The sequence below is a fragment of the Castor canadensis genome, chromosome 15 (assembly GCF_047511655.1).
Source record: "Castor canadensis chromosome 15, mCasCan1.hap1v2, whole genome shotgun sequence".
Lineage (NCBI taxonomy): Eukaryota > Metazoa > Chordata > Mammalia > Rodentia > Castoridae > Castor > Castor canadensis.
In genome coordinates, this window is record NC_133400.1 from 4,583,246 (window position 1) to 4,606,683 (window position 23,438).

General features: G+C 45.4%; 2 protein-coding genes across 6 annotated transcripts in view; both read right to left on the reverse strand.

Moving 5' to 3' along the window:
* Positions 1-2,276: 2,276 nt before the first annotated feature.
* Hsbp1 (heat shock factor binding protein 1) lies at positions 2,277-6,506 on the reverse strand. The gene is made up of 4 exons (XM_020168391.2): positions 6,341-6,506; positions 5,809-5,875; positions 5,053-5,173; positions 2,277-3,722 (listed from the first exon to the last, which is right to left on the reverse strand). The coding sequence occupies exons 1-3, from the start codon at positions 6,383-6,385 to the stop codon at positions 5,055-5,057; spliced, it is 231 nt and encodes a 76-aa protein (XP_020023980.2). The 5' UTR covers positions 6,386-6,506; the 3' UTR covers positions 2,277-3,722; positions 5,053-5,054.
* A 10,152-nt stretch (positions 6,507-16,658) lies between these two features.
* The window catches only part of Cdh13 (cadherin 13), a 1,135,782-nt gene continuing 1,129,002 nt past the window's right edge, over positions 16,659-23,438 (reverse strand). For all 5 annotated transcript variants that reach the window (XM_074055575.1, XM_074055576.1, XM_074055574.1 and 2 more), the window contains one exon: positions 16,659-18,209. In XM_074055575.1, coding sequence (XP_073911676.1) covers positions 18,202-18,209 — 8 coding nt within the window. In that variant the 3' untranslated portion in view covers positions 16,659-18,201. The remainder of the gene's footprint in view (positions 18,210-23,438) is intronic.

The window sequence follows — 23,438 nt, forward strand, 5'->3', positions numbered from 1 at the left end:
GCAGAACAGGCAGGACCTGCCTGGAACTGAGGTGGGGAGGGGAGGGAGGGTGGGGGAGGGGAGGGAGGGTGGAGAAATGACCCAAATAATGTATGCACATGTGAATAAATGAACAACAACAAAATAATAAAGAGGCTGCACTCAACACCAGACACCACCTTAAGCCAGCGTGACTCCAGGTGATTCTCATTTGTAGTGCGCGCCAGGTAAGGCTTCTGAGGTTAATGACTTTCCTTTATTAGCCCAAGATCTGACAGGAGGGGTAGGGTAGTGTCCATTCCCTCACCTGGGTCCCCAGCAACAGGTCACTGGCTGACATGCCAGTGTCAGCAAGAGCTACATGAGAAAGCCAGCATATGCTTTCCCTGCGTCATGGCCAAGGTGAGCATTTGTAGAACGGCCGCCGCTAGTTCTGCAGTCACTCAGCTCAGAAAGCCCAAATAATTTCAATCCCAGACACAAATTCACCTCAAACATGTCTATTAAATTTAGGCCATGCTTAATTGAAAACGCAAAAATCAGCCATCTGAAACAAAATTTCAAGACCCATCCAGGTTGTGGGACTGACTCCCAGCCCAAAGAGCTGAGGCATATCAGCTCACAGGGGCTGCGGGGAAGGTGCTGTGGGCAGGCTGCTGTGTGCTGCATCGCAGTGCTGGACTCCAGGTCATTGCACACTAGGGTGACACCCAGCCTTGGGGACCAATCAGATAAAAACGTAACTGGGGGCGTGGCTCAAGTGGTAGAGCACAAGCCCTGAGTTCAAACTCTGGTACAGCTGAACAAACCAAACCCAGGACACCTAACTAGATGTTGTCATGAAGATTAAGCCAAATAGTATGAACAAAATGCTTAGCGCTTACAACGGTTTAAAATAAACTTGGAATAGGTGCTATCTCTGATTACTGCTGGCAGCTCATTTTCAGGCAGGGTTAGCTATGACAACACATTGTTCAAATAACTCCATTTTAAACTGATTAAAGTACATAATATGCAAAATAAAAGAACATTAATTATCTGAATACAAAGCCTTTGACTTGCAAACAGGATGTGTAAAAAGTTCATTTTTAAGTAACTGTTTGGAAGACGCCATGTTCCCATAGCAACAGTGCCCTAAACAGGGGTAGGATTCCAGGGACTGAGGCAAACCAAACCCTTAGTTACCTGGCACCCTGTGTGCATGCTGTGACCTGGCCAAAAGGTGGAAGTACTTTGCCAGTAACAATACATAGAAAGAGAAAATTGATAGCAAAACAAGAAACTTTAAAATCCTGAGGCTGAAGGAAAGCAGATTAACTAGGGGCAGAATGCAGAAGCTGGTGGGTCCTCCAGGCCCGGGAGGCAAGGGCCCTTACCCATACACCAGGCTGTTCTCAGAGCCCATACTCACCTGTGTCTACCAGTGCTCAGCAGGTGGAGAACAGGTGGAGAACCAGGGTCAGCAAGGTCTTTCTGCAGTCCACCTAGAGCAGGGAATAGCTGGGCGGATCCCTCAGCTATGCTATGGGGAAAGTGGTTTTTTGTTGAGGTGAGGCTATGGAAAAGGTGTTCCCACCCTGGGGAGGCTGCATCCTCAATGGGAGTCCACTGGTTTCTTTGGCTCACTCAGGTTGTGCCAGAAAGGCAGAGACTGACTAGCAGGTGGTGGCCTCAGTGTGTGTCTGAACGTGTGCTCAGGGCATGTGTACCTTACCTGGCAGCTGCAGGTCTTCTCAAGGTGGTCAAGGGCAGGGAATCCACCCTTACCAACATTAAGGCTTGGCTGGGGATAAAGCCCATTTCACACAGGCTCTTCTCTAAGCTTGGAGAAGGGGCTGAGGACTTGCAACACTGTCCAAACACACTCCGTGGGACTCGTTGAAGTGGAATCTCTGTCTACTCACACACTAGTTCTACAATTAATCAGGCTGAGGAAGACCATGTTCACGGCCATCTGTGGAACCCACAGGTGAGAAGTGAGACCCTACTTCTCTGCCTCAAGACTTGAGAGCCTTTACTTGCTAGCTTGCTTGTGAGCTTAGTATGAGCAAGTTTTCTGAACCCGAGTGACCACAAATCCTCCTTTCTTGGGGCTCCTCCAGGGACAAGTGCTGTGGGGAATGTACCGGAGAAAGTCTCAAGTCAGGCCAGCTGCCCCCGGGGTTCTCCAACCACACCACCTCCACCCCTTCCCTCTCCTGGGTTCAGTGTGCGTGCGCTGGAGGTTTGTGGCGATAATCTAATGTGGCGTGTACATTTTGATCTGAAAACCAAACAAACTTTTGACACAAGGAAGCTCCAGTAGCAGGATTTCAGGCACCTTTATTCATGGTGGATACTTCTGACTGGTGACCTGCCCTTGACATCTATGACTTAAGGAAGCCAGATCCTCAGTAAGTCCCACTAGCCTTCCTACAGCCAGGAATCCCTAGTGTTTCTGCTTGCCATTCACCAGCCTTGAAAACATCCTGCACGTGGCTTTCAGCTGCTCTGGCTTGAGTTCAAGGGTGGGACACTAAGGGGCTAAGCCACCACAGGACATTCTGCAGGAGGAGAATAATCATGGTGACACCACTTTACCACAGAAGAACTCACTCCTTTGTGCTCCCCACACAATTTATAAATAGGGCAAACTGTTTCTTTGCAATACAAACAAGACTTGGAGGTATGGGAAACTCTTTTCCTTTCTGCAGGACCATACCATTCCTCACCTTTCTACACTATTCACATACTTATTGTATGAAATCCCTTTGTGGTGCTGATCCCACGGGACTGCCTTCCAGGTCATCAATACTGGCCTCCAGGCTTAGCACTGCTGACACTGGGGTTCTGAATGACAGTTATTATCTCTGTCTTCCATGATCAACAATAAAATCATTGTGCTGCAAGAATTTAGGTCAGAAGTAATTCAAATAAATAGTATTTCTCAAAAGCCAGAGCTTCCTACCAGTCATTCATCTTCTGAGTGGCAAACTCAGTTCGGCTCTCAAAGAAAGGATGGAGTGCTGAGTTTTCAAATCCTGCCAGATTTTTTATGGTAACCATTGCAGTTGAACAATGTAGGGTCCTACTGAAGTTATCAGAATCTCATGCAAAATTCTAACAAATGAACAACTCGTTACATCAGGCTATCGGTTACCTCCTGTATTTTAAAAGTTCTCAGGTAAAGTGGCAGTGGGTGCTTGTCACTGATATCACACACTTAGGTATGAGTCAAGGTTCAATTCTGAGTTTTGACAAGAGTAGACAGTGACAGATATTTCTGAATAAACAGTTTTTACATGTGTTTAGCCAACCTCAACAGTCACTTTGTGCTGAGAATGAAAGAACCCTAAACTACAAATGTTTCACTTGACTAAGTCTAACAGCAACCAGAGTACTGACTATTCATTTAACAAAAAATTATACAGCAACTTGTACCAAACAGCAACTGCTACAAACAGAATGGCAAGAAAAATGACTTCACAAAGTACACTGAAAAATTTGACAATTTTCTGCAGGAACCACCAAAGTTTTAGTGTTTAATAATTAAGAGACAACTGACCAAGTTCCAAAATGTGAGGATACCGTGTTTCAGAAACTGGGGGAGTCACTCTATAAACTAACTTCATAGGGCGTGGTGAGAATGTACACTCTGGAACATAAAACCTGTCTACACATAGTAGTTAGGTGCAAAAAGCCACTCGGTTTCCTCTTGGCTTGGAGAAGTGGTGTTCCACATTTCAGTGTAAGCTACCAGCAACCTATCGAAGAGGAAAAAACCATCAACATGGTTTTCATGAGATGAGGACAAATAAAAATGATACACAGATTTACCAATTAACATCCTTTTGAAACCATCTATTGAATTAAACATCCCGTGTATAATATTCTACCAAAATTAAAAGATTTAATTGGAAATCTTTATTCGAAGTTTTCTGAGTCCATTTCCTACTCCCATCCCCTTCCTTATACCCTCCCTGTCATTTGACAATCTTCAATTCTGCCATCTTGCAATTCTTAGTTGATGGGATCTCTGACTGTCACATCATATAAAGAGAGACCCTGGAGAAACGTCCATGACTGGCAGGACATTTTCCAAATTATCTTAGATAGGAATACAGATGACATAACACATACAAAGCAGTTATGTGAATCAACCCAATGATTGTTAAGACACATGCAAGTTTATGTGTCTAACTTCCCGAGCCTCTTTTATTTATTCTCTTGGACTTCAAAGCAACTTCTACCCCACAGTTACTGAAAATCCAGTCTGGGGCATGCCCAGAAATTAGGACAGGATTTAGGTATCTGCCATTATATATCCTGCTTGGTACTCTAGTCACATAACATCCTGGGTAATCTTTATTTTTACAGGGAGTTAAAGATGCTACAAATAGTATGTGAGAAAAATGAGTTTAAAAATTGGGGGAGCTTATAAGAAAATCACCACCACCACAAACAAACACAGATGAAGACTTACAATGAAGAAACCCATTCTATTGACTGATTTCTGTGCATCTATCTCTCGTTACATAGATTTGAAATTATTAGTCTTTCTTCTCTTATCTGAGATCAGTGGAGATTTAACCAAACCTAGAGTAAAGTATAATGTGACCATAATCTCTGTCATAAGTTCCCAATAAAGTATGTAGAATTTAAGACATTTAAGAAACTGAGAATGTAGGTAGCTTGAGTTACCTAATATTTCAAAAACAAAACAAAACAAATCAATGACAAAAATCTTCCAGTGATGAACCAGGCCAACAAAAACACATTTGTTACTGCTGGAAGGACAGAAACTCAGTGGTTTCCTGTTAGCCTGTGGTCTCAAGTAACAGTGATATCGTTCTAATTTAATAAAAACTGGGAAAACTTTCTGCACAAGGAATGAGTTTGGCATGAAAAGTTTCAAAACAGGACTCCATGATGAGGGCAGATGGTGGGGGTGAAAAAAAAGGGATGGTTCCTGGGATCATGGCAGGGAACTGACCTACACCAAATATGGCCTCCAACTTCTGGGTGCTGGGATTACAGGCAGGGGCAGGATGCGGGGCTATCCTCTGATTCTTTGAAAAGGTGTGCCGCCCTCACCTTCAACTCTTTTGCGTGGCAGGTATCTTGCTTTCACCTTCCAGCTCTTCCACGCCAGCTTGGGTCATGAGGTCTGCGATGTTCTTCTCCAGATCATCGATACGACTGCTCATGTCATCGAGTGGCCAAGTTAAAGACAATGTACAACACAGCCATTTTTATGTTTCCTCCAGGCCCCTGGAGACTATGGCCTTAAATACAACTGTCTTAAGGAGGAAACCAATTTCCTTTGGATGTAGTTAAAGCTGGTGGTCAGGAATACTGGAGCCTGGTGCAAGGCCACCAAGATCAAAGCTCAGCCCTGACCCTTACTAGTGATGCGACCCAGTCAGTTCTCTCTCTTCTCTAGACTTCAGTTTCTCTCTTTGTCTTTGGCAGCACTGGGGTTTGAACTTAGGACGGCCCTCTACCACTTGAGTCACTCTGCCAGCCCTAAACCTGTTTCTTCCTTCACTAAAGATGGTGTCACTCTGCCCTCTAAGGTTATGGTGAAGCTCAAAGCAGGCACTCAGTTGGCTGTCGACAGTCAACCATAGCAGTCATGATCATTGGTGGGCTCTCTAGGGTCTCGGAGCCCAGGGTTTGGGTAGCATAGGCGTATGCACCATCTTTCTGAGGAACGCAGTACAGCCCGGCTCAGTGGGGAAATTTCCAAGTGAATGGCTGGAGTTGGCATGCAACCTCCCACCTGTCTCCACTACTGTAGGGGAAGGAGGTGCCAAAGTGCCCAAGGGGCTGGCTACAAAGAAAGGATATTTCTCCCAATGATTTGGTCAGACATGGTCTGAAATTTGTCTTGCATCTGCTGCAGGAGTGTCTCCACCTAAGAGAAACCAGAAACCAGATCTAACCAGCAAGTCCCGCTTATCCTGAGCCCCGTTTCTGGGATGAGGGTGGAGTCGGAGGGTGGGGACGGGGGTTGATGACTGGGACCCCGGGTTGCTCCCCTATTCGGCCTCCTGGCAGCCGGGGGCCTTCAGCAAGGCATTTTCTTTTCCGGGTTTCCGTTTTCCCAAGTGTCAAATCAGCTCTATGGGCTGAGGAGCCCCTTCCAGTTTGGGCCCGCGGCGACTCCAAACGCAGGGTGGCTTGGCTGCACGCAGGCAGCCGGGGTTGGTGAGGCAGGAGAGCGCGGAGGGTGCGGGAACGGTGGGCTGGCGGGGTCGGAGGTCACGGGCAGGTGACTGGGGTCGAGGGCAGGGGCCGGGCCACACCCGCCACCCGGTGTCAAAACTCTAGCTTCGACCGCGAAGCCTCGGGAAGCGGGGTCCCCATGGCTGTCCCTTACCACCGAGGTGAGGTCCTGCACGGTCTTGGGGTCAATCTCGGCCATCTCCCCGGTTCCCAGCTTGGCGGCGATATCTGGGACCGTCACCTACACTTCCGTTTGTCCGCACAGACGCCCCCAGCCGCTGCTTCTCGCGACGAGACAGGCCACTCGCGGGACCGCGGGGCATTGTGGGGGCGGTAGTTTACATCAAGTACCGGAAGGGCTGTAGGCCTCCCGCTTCCGTTCCGAGGCGAGGCCCCGCCCACCCTCTTAGCCACGCCCCTCTACCCGCCCGCTCCCTCCCTGCACGCAACATGAAGCTGAAAAAAAAAAAAAGAGAGTGAGACAAAACCGGAAATGGGCAAAGAAGGGTGGGAATGGCTGTGCCCTCTTTCCAGGTGGTAGTGGAAGATTTTCTTTGGGTGGTGAGGCTGCATTTACTGGATGCTTTTCCTCCAATATAAACCCTGTATACCTTCTACACGCCTAGATCAAGAAATATGGCCGTGTTTTTTGTTGTTGTTTGTTTTTATCACCTCTTTCCCATGAGGGTGACCAGTGTCCACACTTGCAAGACAGTAAACTCGCTTTTCATATAAGTGAGACCAGACAGGAAGCTGCCTTTAGAGCTTGGTTTCTTCCACTGAACCTGTAGTACCTGCTGCCTGGCGTTGGTTGACTGCAGGTTTCTAGGGGGTAAAGGAGAGAGCAGTGTCATTACTGTTAGTTGGGGTGTTTGGCAAGGTGGGACAGGAACCCAAGTTTCAACCCCACAGGTGGTCTTGGGATTGGGTCTCATGACAAGAGTGCAGGAGAGTCATTGTAGGCCAGGGTGGTCCAGCAACTCCCATGTCCTTCCTCTTTTGGGATCAGCTCTCATTGAGTTTAGCTGGAGGGAGACTGTGAGGCCCACTAGTCTGTAACAAAGCTGGATGGAGATGGACCATGAGGTACAAGACTTGATGGCCTTCTCCAGCTACTCTCTCCCTGCACCCTCACCCCCTCATTCCCTCACCCCACATCTCTGCACAGAGAGATCTTCCTTCCTGTACTAAGTGTGCAAAACTTTTTATAACTTGTTACTTGGTGTTTGGCTAGTGCTTTATTCGAGTACTTGAATATATCTGTGTTTTAATTCAACCCTCAGAAAACCTGCGTGATACAATTACCACCATTTCACAATTTTGAGAAGGCAGACACAGGAGCTAAAAAACTTGGGAGGCCATCAGATTAGGGAAGTAAGAGATGCAGGACTTTCTGAATGTGTGTTTTCCTTTTTCGATCATTCTAGAATTCTCTTGCATTTTCTTTGATTAGCGCAGCACTATTGGCAGTTGGGGCCAGATTAATTCTTTGTTACTGGGGGATAGGGTGTCCTGTGCATTGTAGAATGTTCAGTGCCCATTAGATTCCCATATCACCCCACCTCCACCCCTAGCTATGACAACTAAAAACATCTTCCAGACACTGCCAGATGTCTCCTAGGGTTAGAGGTTAGAGGAGTCTGAGAACATTGTTTAGAATTTTGTGCATTTATTCCTTAAGTATGGATTTATTTTTGTAGTTTCTTGAGAACATTCCTCTGTATAGATGGAGACTGAAGGCTTTGTTCACTAAGGCCTCTGTCCCAAAGCACCCACACGGGGTGACTTTAAACAACAGAAATTTATTCTTTCACAGTTCTGGAGGCCAGCAGTCTGCAATCTGGTGTCAGCCAGGGTAACTCTTTTTGAGGGAGGACCCATTCCGTGTCTCTCTCCCAGCTTCTGGCGATGGCCAGCGTCCTTGCTAGATAAATGGCTCCAGTCTGCTTGTGTGTTCACATGGCCATCTTTCTCTGAGTGTGGCTCTTTCTCATCTTCTGATAAAGACACCCTCACTTTGGATGAAGAGCCTCTACTAATCACAACAACGTTATCTTAACAATTACACCGATTTCCAAATAATGTCACACACTGAGCTCTTGAGGGTTAAGGATAGCAATGAATCTTGTCTGGGGGGTTATTCATAACATCTGATAAAGTAATATCACTGTAACTTGCTACCATGTTAGTTATTTTTATAAAGAGTTTACATAAAGCTTTAGAGTCATTTAGTGTCGTTAAGGCCAAGTAGGGCCTCAGGCTTCTGACTTTGGACGCTGTCTCTTGATACAGAAATCTGGGTACCTATACTAGAGTTTCTAGTAAGAGCTGGCCTATGGCCGCGACCAACACAAGAACCTGGAATAAGTTAGATTTTTCCTCCCTCCCTCTTTCCTTCCCTTCCTTTCTTTGGCAGGAGATTTGAGGGTTTTAAAATCCCGGTTGAAATTTCCTTTACATAAACAGCAAAAACCTGACAGTCTTATGGTGGCTCTATTTAATTATTTATTTTTTGCACTTACAGAGAAAGATGGCAGGTTCCTGTGTATGGAGATTAGGATCTGTTAAACACCTGTTTTGTGTGAAAGTTCCCCTAATTTATAGTCATGGCTGATCTCACTTCGTGGGGGCTGATACACATAAGGGAACTGGATATTGTTCCATTAACAAAACTATTGTATTATGTGTAAGGCGCTGGGAATTAACCTTTCAGCTGAAGTTTTGAACAACCCTCATTTTTAACCTTTATGTTCATGACATAGTTGTCTTATCTCCTCTCACAATTTTTTTTCTCTTTCTACATTAATTGCATGTTGTAATTCTCTTGTCCTCTTTCTAGATGGGCTGGTTTTATGTGAGCTTATTATGGTACTTTTGTCGTAGCTTTTTGGTTCACACTGGGCCATTTAGAACAGAAAGGTGTTCCCATGCATATGGGGCTGGATGGAATGAGGTGTTTTGTGTGTTGGCCTTGTGTAAGCAGAGAAGCATGTTGCCTTCTAGACCGGGCGAGGTCAGGTCTCGCAGGGCCTAGAGAAAATTCTGTTCCTCCTTTCCCTCGTGCACTTCCGTCAGCTTGCTAGGCCCCAGCCCTTGGTCTGCACTGCTGTCTCCCAGACTGCTGCACACTGCTGGTGACAAGCCTGCACTGCTGGGGGCTGCAGCAGACCTAGGACACAAGACCTACTCTTCTTTTGGCCTGGAGGCTCTGGCTTCTGGCCTTTCAATGACCATTCCAGGCTCCCCAAACCCACTTATTTCATCCTCTTCACTCTCAGAGAATAAGTTTATTCTCAGGAGAAAAATATCTGTGGAGAAAATCGAGACTTTCAGTCACCACTGCTTAGCTCTCCTTCTGGATACCATCATAAGTGCCCTTGGGGACACCTGTGTCACTCCAGTTTTGTCTCGGGAGGAAGTGTTCTTTCTCATTGAGCAGGGCTATGATTTTTCTTTCCAAGACAGAGACTGAACCCTGGATCCTGCTTTCTCCCATCAACTCCAGAAGCTTCTTCAACTCCCTTCGTCCTTTCTGGTGACTCCTTCATTTCAGCAGAGGAAGTGGCACCACACATACACATACAAAAGCCAATACAGGAAGCCCCACAGCCCCGGGCCCTTCTGGAGAGCTTACTGCACAGCCAGGGTTCTAAAAAAAGGCAGGTCCTCCCCTTCTGTCCTCGCACCTTGGCTTGTTTAGTTTCTGTTTAATGACTAGATGATGTGAGTGTGACATTGTGTGAGCATAGGCAGTTACTCTGTCTTCAGTGCTGTGATGAGCAGAGGATCTCAGTTGGATGCTACTGTGTCCTTGAGACCTTCCCAGCCCGTATTATCTCATCTTTTAAGGCTGTGTCACACCCTTATCTTGAGAACACCTAGTATCTCTTTCTAAATATCTCTATCCATTGACAGTACTGAGGTTTGAACTCATGGCTTCGGGCTTGCTAGGCAGGCACTCTACCATTTGAGCTACCTTGCTAGACATAATATCTAGTTAAAAGCTATTTTATTTGATTACTACCTGTTTTTTTTTATTCCTGGTTGTAATTAATGTACAGTTTTTTTTTTTTTTTTTTAGACAAGATCCAGGTTGGCCTTGAACTTGTGATCCTCCTGCCTCCTGAGTACCAGGATGACAGGTGTGCATCACCACACCTGTCTTACATTTTTCTTTTGAAATAAATTTAAGCAAAAATTGCATATTTAAAATAACTATAGTTGTAACTGACAATACGGCTGGCTTTTCGATATGGCAGTGTTAGTGAAGGGTGAGATGCAGTACTGGGTGTGGCTGAGTCGTGAAGGTGTTCTTGCAGGATTAATGATTGAGAAGTTCTGCCTTATGAGAAGACAGGGAGAGGAAGGGGGAAGAGGTCACGTCCATTCTGAAGCAGCATGACAAGCGGAAGCCTAGGGAAGTGTTGCTGAATCAGTCATATTGGGTTGTTTCTCCTTGGGGATCAAACTCAGAAAGAAGGCATGGAATTCCTGCAAGTGCCAGGTACCTGTCCTGCTGCCCTGCTGGCAGGAGGAGGGGCTGGACAGGGCACTCAGCATCTGCCCGGCATTGCCTTGCTGAGAAGCAGAGGTCAGGCTTGGTTAGACAGAAAATGGTCCATCAGCCTTGGAGTTAATAGAGAAGCACCATCATCCGGGTACCAGTCCTCCAGGCTGTGATTCTAAAGTCTTGCTAGACTCTGCAGGGTACCCTGCACCCTGGATGCTTTGACTTGGGCATGAAAACAGGAGGAGCTCACAGCTTTGAGGCCGTGTTTACAAAAGAACAGAAAATGGCTTTTCTGGGGAAGAACGGTGTGATAGGCAGTGTCCTGATGGGCTGCAGTTGCTTTGCTTGGGGTTTGAAGTGTTGGTTTAGTGCTTCTTGTGTTCATTTGAGGCAATTTTCCAAATTAGTGTCTCCAGGACTGGCTGCCAAGAAATCAGCTTCTTATTTATTTACTCACCCAGCAGTCTCCTGGAGACAGGCTGCCCAGTGGGGGAGGTGGGAGAGGGGGAGGAAATGGTTCATGCAGACGCTGATTTGCAAGTTTGGGTTTCTTCAGCTCCACTTACCCTGTCACTGATTTGTATAGGCATTGTCACTTCTTCCACGCTTGGAATGTGATGGTGCAAACTCGATTGTGCCTGGGGACCTATGAGTGGTGCTACCTTTGGGCCTAGCAGAAAAAGTACCAGCGTGGTATCATACATAGCACTTAGCAGGTGTGAGCCCTAGTGGAGGATGGCTTTAACCTTGTGAACCTCCATGTGTGGAATGGAGCTAATATCTATTTTGATGTCCTATTGACACTGGAAGTTAGGAGGTAGAGACTGGGCAGGAAGACTAGGGCGGGGGCCCTTGGTGGAGAGGCTGAGAGGCCTTGAGACAAACAGAATGGAAGAGACCCCGAAACTGCTGCAAGTCTGGGAGTTAAGACAACAGGTGCAGGGAGTGGGAAACCTTGAAACCGCTCGCTCAAGCCTTGAAACTGCTAAAGGCATGTGAGCAGCACAATGACCTCAGGGTCAGTGGGAAGGAAAGAGGGGCATGTATAGTGTCCCTGTGATGTCCGTGGCTGGCACAGATGTCATCACCTGAATGGACCAATGGCACCGAGACAACAGCTTCCCTTTAAAAGCCACTAGACAACGGGCCTCGAGGGCTCAGCCTTTCTGAGGCCCCTCCACGTACATGGGAGCTTTTCTACTCCTCTTCCTCTCTGCTTACATAAAACTTTGCTCTTCTGCTCACCCTGCTGCCCTTGACTTTCATTCTTCAATCGCACGAGGCAAAGTCCCCGGCAACAACCACAGCGCTCCTGAGAACAGACCACTGAGACACTATGAATCATATAAATAGTAATAAATGACACTTGCAATGTGTAATATATGTGTATATGTACAAATGTAAATATAGAAAGTATCTGGTCCGCAGGGGACACTAAATGTTAGTGCGTTCTCCTCTTCTGTGAAGGATCTTTCTAAAGTACTCTTGTTGCTGTTTATCTATCATCTACTCTGTCTCTGTTATCTGTATATCTAATCTATCAATCTTTATTATCTGTATTTATTATCTATCTATCTATCTACCATCATCATCTATCTATCTATCTTCTGTCATCTGTCTTTCCACATCAGAAGGATTTGGCTGTTGGGAAAGAAGAAGAGAAGAGGTAGTCATTGAGCAGGCAGCACTTGCTCTAAGGTTTTTAAAATTTTTTTTGGTGTACTGAGGTTTGAACTCAGGGCCTCATGCTTGCTAGGCAGGCAGTCTACTTCTTGAACCAGGCCCTGTCTCTGCTTTAAGTCTTGGTCTGTAGGCATCATGGACCTGTCTGAGCAACACTGGAAGAGAACGCCTTTGCTCTGTAGTGGTTTGGGCTGCACACTTCACAAACAAGTGACAGACTTCTTTACCTCTGTGCATGAAAGCACATGGTCATTTACAGCTCAGAGACTGTAAGCAGAGCAGCAACGGGGGACTAAAGTCCCCCATCTACAGTACAGTCCAATATTTTAAAACTGTGAACTTTTAACCCTTCTGAGTATTTATAACACAATCTATGTAAACTTCTGAACTATTTTGCTCATTGGGGATGGGTAATTTTTTGTGATCATGGCAGCATTACCATGGCTATGAAACACAGTTGTTCTGCAAATAGCCTCCAGTTTCAACTGTTAATAATCTGAACACATGTGCAGGATAGATATAGAATGACTTTATTACTTCCTATAGGAAATGTCTTTTTAACAAGTGAAAATGGAAGTTTTTTAGTACATTCTCACTGTGTTTCTATACGTCACTTCCTTCAGGCTTCATAGCTTCAGTGAGAATCACCACGGTTCCCCTCAACCTGTTGTCCTCACCATCTCCCCGTCCCCACCGGCTTGAGAAGTCAAAGCGAGCTCACACAGCTCAGTGGCCTCCACCAACAGAGGTAATGACAGCGATAGCAGGAGGTGGGGAGGCTTTTCTGCTTACTCAGTTTGGTGAGTATGTAAGTTATTTCTGCTTATACATTTAAATGATTAATTTAATAGTTTTTAGTTTTTTTTTTTTTTTTCAGTTCTGGGGATTAAACCCCAGGTCTCACATATGCCAAGCAGATGTCCTACTACTGAACTATATATACCCCAAGCCCTAGATTTATTCTTAATTTATAGAATCCAGGTTCTTATCTGAAATGGTTATTCACACATCTCTAAGTGTCTTGCATAGGCTTCTATGGAACAGAGGCGTAACTGTAGAATTTTCTCAAAGTGAGTAACAGGACATATAGGAAGGGTAGCAAGTGTGAGATGGTGAAAGAATTGCTCATTGCTTTAGACAAATGATTACAAGAGCATTTTCTCATTGGATTATGGACGTATCAAATGTCAACAGTCATTGTCCCATGAGAGGCACAGCCAGCTCATTCAGGGATGGTCATGGTGACAATGCCAGCTTAGTAGTCAATAGACAGGTCGTTGGGTCTTTCTCAGAGCTCACCTTTCTTGTTGGCCTGGTATATCTGTTGCTTCACACGTAAGGCAACTACACCTGGGCTACACTTACAAAATTAGACACTGCTTGGAGAGCCTGTAGAATTTGTCCACTGAACTTGTGTTTGTAGCCAAGCTCAATCTAAGCTCTTGGATGTGCCACCCCACCTTCCCCCAGCTCAACTTCCTCTTCCCTCAGTTGGTTTGGTAGTGAATGGGTATTTGGGAGAATATGGATTTCCTTTTGGATAATCAAGATATTGAATTAATCTGGTAGGGGCCCCTTATGTGCCTACCATGGAAGGGAAAGGGTAGAGGAGACTTAAAAATTATAACATCTTGAATGGGGAAAATCTCTAAGGTCCTAGTTCCAATTTAAAATAGTGTTAACAGTTCTCCACAGAAATCTCTCAGAATTGGAAAAGTATCTGAAAGTTAACAGAAGGTGCTGGTAGCAAGAGGTGCTTAGTAGTAGGAGGTGCCTGAGAGTGGACGTACTCTTAACAGTGAGTTGGTTCTGGCGGGGAGCCACACTAATCAGGGCTGCAGCCTGGGTTTTCTGGATGGAAGCAGCCTTTTGCCTGGTTTTGCTGCTGACTTGAGAGTGGTACTGGGAAGAACATGAGCCCTGGAGCCAAATGGCCTAGGTCTGGTTACTGGCGGCCACTTGCCCTGGACAGTGTTGGGTTTCTCAAGTCTTCCTTGTTCCTTATCTGCAAGTAGGCGATCACAGCACTTGTCTCGTGTGGCTGTGGTGGGGACTCAGGAAATTAATGTGCAGAACACATTTTCTATGTCAAGGACACCTAATAAGCAATCAATAGGTGTAAACCATTATTGTTATTATCATCGATCGTGTTTGTACTGAATTCATACAATCCAGGAGAACTGCAGACTCCTTTCCTTGGATTCAAATGGACAGCTTGATCATGGGTACAACTGCACTAACCCAGCATCAAACCGACTTTTTCGCAGTGTTTTGTCTGTCACATCTTAAGATCAAGACTCAATGTATTTATTTTACTAAAATTCGATCTGATCCACTCCAAAAATTTGGTGGTAGGTGATGACCTCATTTATCACTGTTTAAAATGACATTTTGAAAATCTGGGATGTGCTGTCAGTATTTCTAAGACTCAAAGTCTTATTTAAGACCTATCATGAAAATTACCTGGATTTATTTTCTACAGTGTTCATGTTTGCTGGTGTTGGCCAAGGGGCACAGGTGGTACATCTGTCTGAAATGAGGCTCATTTAGAGAGACATCAGTATTAAATGCAACTTTTATCCAAATTAGTGAACATTTGCATCTTCTTACTAAAGCAAATTATCCCAAATAATTTATCATAGGTAAAACAGGGAGAAAATGTAATTTTTTGGTTCCTCTTATAATCATTTTATTATTTCTTTGTTGGTGTAATAATCTTTACTTTGGACAATTTTTTTGTTACATCTTTAAACTGACTGAGAAACTGTAATTTTTTTATCAACTAAGGAGGATGATGCTTTAGTAACAAGAGGTGGGAGCTGTGACAGTGGCTCAATGGAAATAAAATTCTCAGAGTCATGCTTAGCAATTGGGAAAAATAGTTTCAGGTTCTTACTTGACTTTGGCAGTACTGGAGTTTGAACTCAGGGCCTCACACTTGCTAGGCAGGTGCTCTACCACTTGAGCCACTCCACCAGCCCTTTTTGGTGATGGTTTTTTTTTTTTTTTTTTGAGATAGGGTCTCATGAACCATTTGCCTGGGCTGGCTTTGAACGGAGAGCCTCCTAATCTTTGCCTCCTGAGTAGCTGGGATTTCAGGCGTGAGCCATCGGTGCCTGGCTTGACTTGGTTTTAAGAGAACTTGGACTAAGACAAAATGTCAGTTGATAACAAGATAACATTTTGCTTCTACTCTTCCTTTCATTACACACTATCATGCATCCGAGCATGTTAAAACAGCCTGTAATTCAGGGGTGGGAAAGGAGTAGGCACAAGGGAAAGCTGAGGCACATCCAACCTATTAATGAAGTCTGAACTTTACCCCTCCTTTTCTGTCTTTTTTTTTTTCCACTATTGGGGATTGAGCTCAGGGCCTGGTGCTTGCTTGGCAAGTGCTCTGCTCCTTTCTTGAGCCATGCCCCTAGTCCTTTTATCCTTTTGCATTTAGTTTGTTTTTCAGATAGGGTCTTACACTCACTTTGCCTAGGCTGGCCTCCAACTGTGAGCCCCCTGCCTCTGCCTCCCACTTGACTGGAACCACAGGCATGCCTAGCTTGTTCTGAGTTCCAAGTCAAATTGCAATCAGAGTTTTGCAGTTTTGTGACTTGGAAAGTACAGGAGAGTCTATTGACTCAGTGAGGGGACCACTCAGCACCTGTGGTCCCTGGAGATAGTTCAGATTTGTGTTGAGGGCAAGCTCTCCCTCTACCATGTTACTTAGCATGGGGTCAGGGTGCCCTCCACCTGGCATCTAAGGATGCTTCTTGGTCTGTTCAAGGGTGACCCCCCCCCCACCTTCCTGGAGAAGGAGGGTGGTGAGGTGCACCAGGGTGCACTAAGAGAACTTATTGTCAGGTGTGGATGTGCAGGCTTGGCTCCCCCTCCCCTGCATTGCGATCACACCCTCACAGAGAACCACTGTGTCATGTTCAAAGTGTGGCATCTCCTGATTAAGCACCAGGACTTGAGACTGTGCACATAGGGTTATAACTGTGCTTAGTGTAGTCATCAAACTGAGGATGGTCCCTCTGGTCTGTGCTATGCCACCAACGTCACAGCCGATGTGCCAGGGTAAGTCACATCCCTAAGTTGGACAAGGTGAGCCCATTGCGCATGCTGTGAGCTACTGCTGGCTTCTGCCTTAACTGACCCATTCAACCTAACAGAGATGTGCAGGGTGCCCCTGAACAGTCAAAGATGTGCACTTACACTCTAGCAAGACCCAGCACCAGTGACATTAGACACACATAGAAATCAGAGAAAAACTACTGCCCAGCAGTTTTAACCACCAAATACCCATTTTATTTTAATGAAAAAAAACTCTGCATTCTATATGCTCCAAAAGATTTACTATTGAAACTAATACAATATATGGAACTCTTATCTGCATAATTTCACTACAACAAAGACAACAGATGACTCCTACTTCCTACAGAAGGCTAACTGAAAAGCACAGGGCAAACAGAGATTGCATAAGAAAGCGTGTGTGCGCGTGTGTGTGCGTGTGGTTAAAACCTTTAGTAAGGAACTGCATTAAAATATGCTGAGACGCTTACCTGACCCTAGTTTGTGGCAAGCTCTAATAAAAAGCCACAGGCTGTCACTAGTTTTATCTGATAGAAAAATTTGGTGTGAGCTTTGATGGTTCATTTATGGTTTGTCAACAAGAAGATGATCTTAGTACGAGCACAGTTTCTCCTCTTACCTTTACATGCTCACAGAACAAAAATCAGCTACTTTCCATACATAATGAACAACTTTTATTTCCAGGTTCGCAAACAGCGGTAGAGTCACACAGAAGGGTACTTGGAAAACTACCTGTATTTACTCTATTTTCTGCCTGTATATATGAAAGAAACGGTGTGTGTGTGCATAAGCGTATATCTCTACATGTAGGTTTTTTTTATGTGTATACAAGATGGTACCTTCTTATGTACGCATGATCTCCAGAGTGACATTTGCAATCGTACACGTACCAGGAGGGAGAGATTCTCCAACCGTGATCCATGTCACCATAGGAAGTATGGGACTATGGATTCGGGGCACATATAAAAGGTGGATGCCCATGAAGGAAGAATTCAGCCCTTTTCTCGGCACTTGATGGCAAGATTTCCTGCCGGCTCACCCCCTTGGCTCAGGATCACGGAATTTGGTGGCAGTGGGAATTGGTGGCAGTCCTCATACTAATGAGAAAGGACTTCTTTCTCTGCTCTCCCTGTCTGTGGACCTGCCTGGCTGGTTGTTCAGTGTGTAGCATTCAAGATTGAATGGGCCGATGTGGACAGAGCTTTGCAGCAAAGCCACTGCTCTGTGACCTGTCCTTGTGCTGGGGGCTCTGCTGTCTTAGCTTCTGCCCCCTCTGTCTAACTTTTCAAGGAGGAATGGCATATCAAAACTAGGCTTCTCCTGAATAATCTCTCTATATAAATACCGTGTATATACACACACAGATACTCATACATATACAAACACTAACCCACAGACACAGCTGCACGAGTGGCGCACTGGCTAGCAACATGTCAACACATCAGAAAAAGTAGTCATTGTTTCTGCTCCCAGAAGGTCAGGTTCTATGCATGATCTTTAAACATTCAGGGAAAATTCAGAGTTCTCCATGAATTAGAGGAAGGAAGGTGCTATCAAAATGGTAAAATACAGACTAAATGAAATTGCAAAGAAAACAAAAATGGGGGAACAATTGAGGCCTACTTGTGAAGTTCAATAGCTGTAAACAGCAATCTTCAGATTTGGATAGACTTTTTTTTTTTCTTTTTCCTGTTGCTATGGAAACTTGGGAGTCAAGCTTCAGATGTCAGGAGTTCTCACAGACCTGAATGGAGAAGGCTCAGAGTTAGGTCGGGGAAAATCACAATTCAATTCACAACATTTCAGCTAAACACCAGAGAAATGACTGACAAGCTAGAACACACATCGTGCTCCCTTGGGGACTTTTTCTTCCCCTTTTAGCATGGCATTTGAAGACAGAATAATTCTGCTGGTTTAGGTATTAAGAAGCTGGACTTGTGGCTGGGGGTGGAGCTCAGTGTAAAAGCAAGGCTTCCGTGCACATGAGGCCATGGGTTTGATCTTCAGCACCAAGAAAAAATGCTGGACTCCTCTGAAAATGCTAATGTCATACATCTCTTTTGAGATAACCCCAGCTATTCGAGTTCCTCCAAATGGGATTTATTTTATGCATAGTAGCACAGATGAGCTAAAAGGTGAACAAGATCGCTTGGTAGCTTGGAGACCAATGACTGTCACTTATGCATACACATGTACTTTCACTTCTTTTTCTGGTCACAGAGCAAGAGACTTGGTGGTGGTGTGCTAGTTTCATACTGCTTTGTTTAAGCCATGAACACAGTGGCTTAAAACCACATAAATAAATTCTTTTATAATTCTGGAGGTCGTAATTCTGAAATGAGTCTTACAGGGTTAAAATCGAAGCGTTGGCAGGACTGTGTTCCTTCTGGAGGCTCTATGAGAGACTCCATCTCCTGTCTTTCCCAACTTCTAGAGGCCACCTGTGTGCCTTGGCTCATGGCTTCTTCCTCCATCTTCAAAGCTTGTACTGTAGCATCTTCTGTCTCCAACTCTACCCCCCCTTTGTTTCCATCATCACGTGATTCTTAAAACTGCTCCTCCGTGTGCCTCTTATAAGTACCTGTGATTAGATCAGGCTCACTGGCTAACCCAGGACATCCTCCCCATCGCAAGGACTGTTACTTAGTCACATGAGCAAGGTCTCTTTTACCAGGTAGGGTGACGTGTTCTGAGATTCCAGGGATTGGGACGAGGATGTGTTTGGGAGCCATTACTCAGTCAACCTCATGTGTGTGGCACTGTATTTCCAGAGGAAATAAGGCACCATGCAGCAGAGTGGTGAACTATGAGACCATGTCACTCAAGTGGAAAAGGTCACAGAAAGCAATGCCACCTCTGGTGTGTTTAGTGGTCCAATGTTCTGGTTCCTGTGCACAGCCTCTCCTTCAGGTCACCACAAGGACAGGTCCAAGGATGGAGCCTGTTGCCCTGCTCAGCCCAGCTCTATCAGCGGGGAGGAGCTCCATCTCTAGGATGCCTGGATCCAGCATTTTCTGCTGCTTCTCTCCTTACAAGCACTACAGGCAAAGAGGCATGCTGATTGCAGCCCAGGACCCCTTGCCAAGCCCTCTTCCCTCTCAGGCTTCAGACAGAGAGTCTAGAGCCTTCTAGAGGAGAGGTGTGCACTTGCTCATCTGGCCTTGGTCAGCACTCCTAGGCAGTTGGGCTCCCCACTGCCTCCATCCTGCAGCACCCACTGAGTCAGGCCCCCTTCTTTGGGCTCTTCCAAGGTGGTACTTTCACTTTTGCAATGATTGGCTCTCACTGGAGTCCAGGTTTAAGATAGTTATAACTGGGGTGGTTTTGAGGAAGTGTGTGAAGCCCATTCTTTTAGGTTGGAGAAATAGGTTTTTTTTCCCAAAAACCATTTGTCTTGCCAGGCTGGTGCAATGTCTCCTATATCTGACATTTGCTGGAGATCAGCCTGAGGCTTGTCAGCCCCCACACTGGTGACTTGGGGGGCTGGGGCCTGTCCTGTGCACTAGAGGACATTTGGCATCATTCCTGACCTCTGTCCACTAGGTGCCACTGGTAGCATCCTCTCAGTCATGATAATGAAAAATATTTCTAGGCATTTCCAATTGTTCCTTAGGGGGCAAGTTGGTTAAAATAATAATAATAAAAACATTGGGGCTGAATAAAATCCATTAAATTAGACTCCAGCCTTTTGTTTTCAACTTGGAGTTTCCAATCCCTGTTTTAAGTCAATTTAGACTGTACTGTAGATTATCCCACCTCCTAGGGCTGCTGAGACGATTACGCGAGGTGATCGGTGTGATTTATGTAAAGCTCCTAGCTGGCTTGTGCACAGCACACAGGAGTTCCTCATGCATCAGCGATCATTGTCCATAAAGTCACATGTGTTTGGGAGACCATGGCTCCTCCACAAAGCCTGACTCAGGGCCATCCCCATGCATAGGAAAGCCCCTTCTACTCAGGTTCGGTGTGTCTTTGGGCTCTGCCTCTGCCCACAATACATTCCACAACAAAAAGGAACAAAATGTTGATACCCTCAAGGAAATTTTAGAAAAGGCAAAACTATCATTAGAGAAACCAGATCAGTGAGCGCCTGGACTGAGGGGGAAAGGGGGTCATAACAAAGGGAACAATTTTGATGGTGGCATGGCTACACAATTGTGAACATCCACCCCAACTGCACATTTAAACTGGATGGATTTTATTGCATGCAATTAATACCTTAATACAGAATTAAATTAAGAATGTAGTAGCCATCTTTGGCTCATCTTGGTTGCTTCTTTAAACTTCATTGTGATGAAGTTGTTTCTTCACTGACCTCCCCTAGTCCCCCAATATAGAGACTTTTAATTTTGGTACTTGTTAAATGGTTCACTTGATCTTCATTTTATGTTATTGCTATTTCTGATTTAGTAAGTCTAAAACGATGTTCAAAAAAGTTTCTGGACAAGTCTCTTCCTTGAGACTTGTCTGTGTCAAACCACACAGAGCCATGCCAGAGTGATGCCACGGTCGGTTTGCTTCACTGGGGAGCCACAAAGAATTATGCATCCCCTCAATGTCACCAGCATGTAATTTACACAGCAAAATTGATAGTAACAGTAATTTCATTTACATTTTTTATTACCCTCAATGCCATCATTTTTATTTCCTTTATTTTTATGTGTCTAGGAGGATGTACAGATCCTTTCAGTCAGCTCTCAGTTGCAGTAAAGCCATCTACAGTGTCATAATAGATGGAAATGTCTAATCCTCCACCTCCATAAAGGAGGCCATCTGACAGCAAATGCTGGCTTCACTGCCCACTTTCCTGGGGACCTTTCTGTGCAACAGTTTTCTCATCTATAAAGTGGAGTAGAATCACCTGGCCAATGAAGAAAACATAAAAGAAAGCCAGGACTATTAGGCATTTGGTTAATGTGAGTCCGTTTGGATCTGTTACTTGGGGCGGTGTGGGGGGGTAGGAGAAAACCCCACTTTTCTTCTGGTGTGATATGCTCTTAACACTGCTGACGTTTTATGGATGATGCTTTAATTTTCCTTTGTTTTCTTTTGTGATACTGGGGTTTGAACTCAGGGCCTCATGCTTGCTAGGTGGGTGCTCTACCACTGGAGCCACACAGCCAGCTCCTGGATGATGCTTTGAAGCAACGCTTGTGCTGGTGGGGTGGCTCAAGCAGTAAGCGTGCCTGCCCAGCAAGCGTGAAGCCCTGGGTTCAGACCCCCAGTACTGTCAAAAAAAGAAAAAAAGGAAATATTTGGCCTGGCAGAGAGGCTCAAGTGGTAGAGCTCTTGTCTAGCAAGTGTGATGCCCTGAGATCAAACCCCAGTACCAACCAAAAAAAAGCCTTAGCTGAGGCAACGCTGACAAGCTTTTCCCCTAAGAGACCATACAGTCTCTGTTGCAAGTACTCACCTCTGCCATTGAACAAGCAATCACAGATAATATGTGATCACAGACAATAAATGGGCATGGCTGTGCGCCAATAAAACTTTATTTACAAAATTGGGCAGTGGGCCAGATTTGCCCTGCGTGCTGTAGTTTGCATTCCCTGCCTTAAAGAAACATCAGACAGATTCTACCAGCTTACTTCCTGTTCCCCAGCATTTTTCAATCAAGAGCTGAGTTAGGAATCTAGTTTCAGTGCTTTTAGAAAATCCCCCAGGCCCCAAATCTTGCCGAACTTAGTGTCAGTTAACTCTCCCTGAAACTCTTTCTAGCTGGTTTCTTTTGTGAAGCTTAGCTTCCTATCTTATATATGTTTTCATTCTGTGGCTTTTTACTTTCTAAGGCTAATGCCATGGAAATTGCTGGGTTTTGTCATCTCACTGAACCCTCAACCTGGATTCGAGTGTTGCTAACATCACCTATGTTAAATATCTTTACAGCCATATTCTTAAATTCACCTTCCTCCTCCTTTTTCCTATTGAAGGGTAAATTGAGGGAACCAGTGCACAGTCAGGATATGGACGGGAACTGGGGCTGTTTTCAGAATGTCCAGGAGCCTCTATTATAAGTAAGTGGAGCATTCACTGTGGTGGTCTCGCTGTTCCTACTGACAGGCCTTTAAAAGTGGCCCAATATCTGAGCCACACCTCCAGGGTAGTGCCAAGGTATGGGTATGGGTAGATATTTACTTAAAAGTCCCCTAGAGGGTGCATTGTGAAGCCAGGGTTGAGATCCACTTTCATCTCTGCAGGTGGGATTACACCAGGGTGATCTGGCAGGCTAATGGCAACGATTGAGCAGATCAGCTTACTGTACCCAGGCACCAGGGGTCCTGCTCATGAAGGAAATTCTCTGGACCCTGGAAATCCAGGCCTAGGATTCTGTCAGCACAGAAAGGAACTCTCAGATGTCACACGTGGCTATAAATTCAGTGTCTGAATTATCCTTATTCTTCCATATTCCGGCTCTTTGGTAAGTCTGTGTCCATCTCTTGGGAAGTCTGCTTAGCTGCCCTTTTCCAACCCTTCCTAATTTCTTCTCAGTCCTCAGCCCCATCTCCATCCTGTCATCCTCTGCAGATGAAACTGTCTCCCATTAAACTAGAAAGTCAAGGGTAGACTGCTCAGTTTCCATCGTCTCTGTCAAGTTCCCATGAAGTCAAGGAGTTAGGAACCAGGGAGTAAGGCAGTGAAGACAGAAGGCCCTGAGATGGGAGTGGGAGGAAGGGATGGACACAGCTGTGGAGTGCTGAAATCCTTTGGGCTTTCAGCTGGAGGACTTGGAAGGAGCCAGAGGGTGACGGGGAAGATGATGGCAATGATGTAGTCATCAGAGGTAGTTGGGAAGAAGGGCAGGCTCGGAGGGGAGGATGGTATGTTCTGGTATGTTCTGTTTAAGAGCTGCAGAGTGTGCAGGGCTTTTCCTCCTCCCTCCTACCCTGGGGTGCTGGTCTGCACAGAGCTTTACACACTGTGATGTCTGTGTTGAAAGGGTGGTTGATCCACCAAGCCCTGTCACTGGGATGGT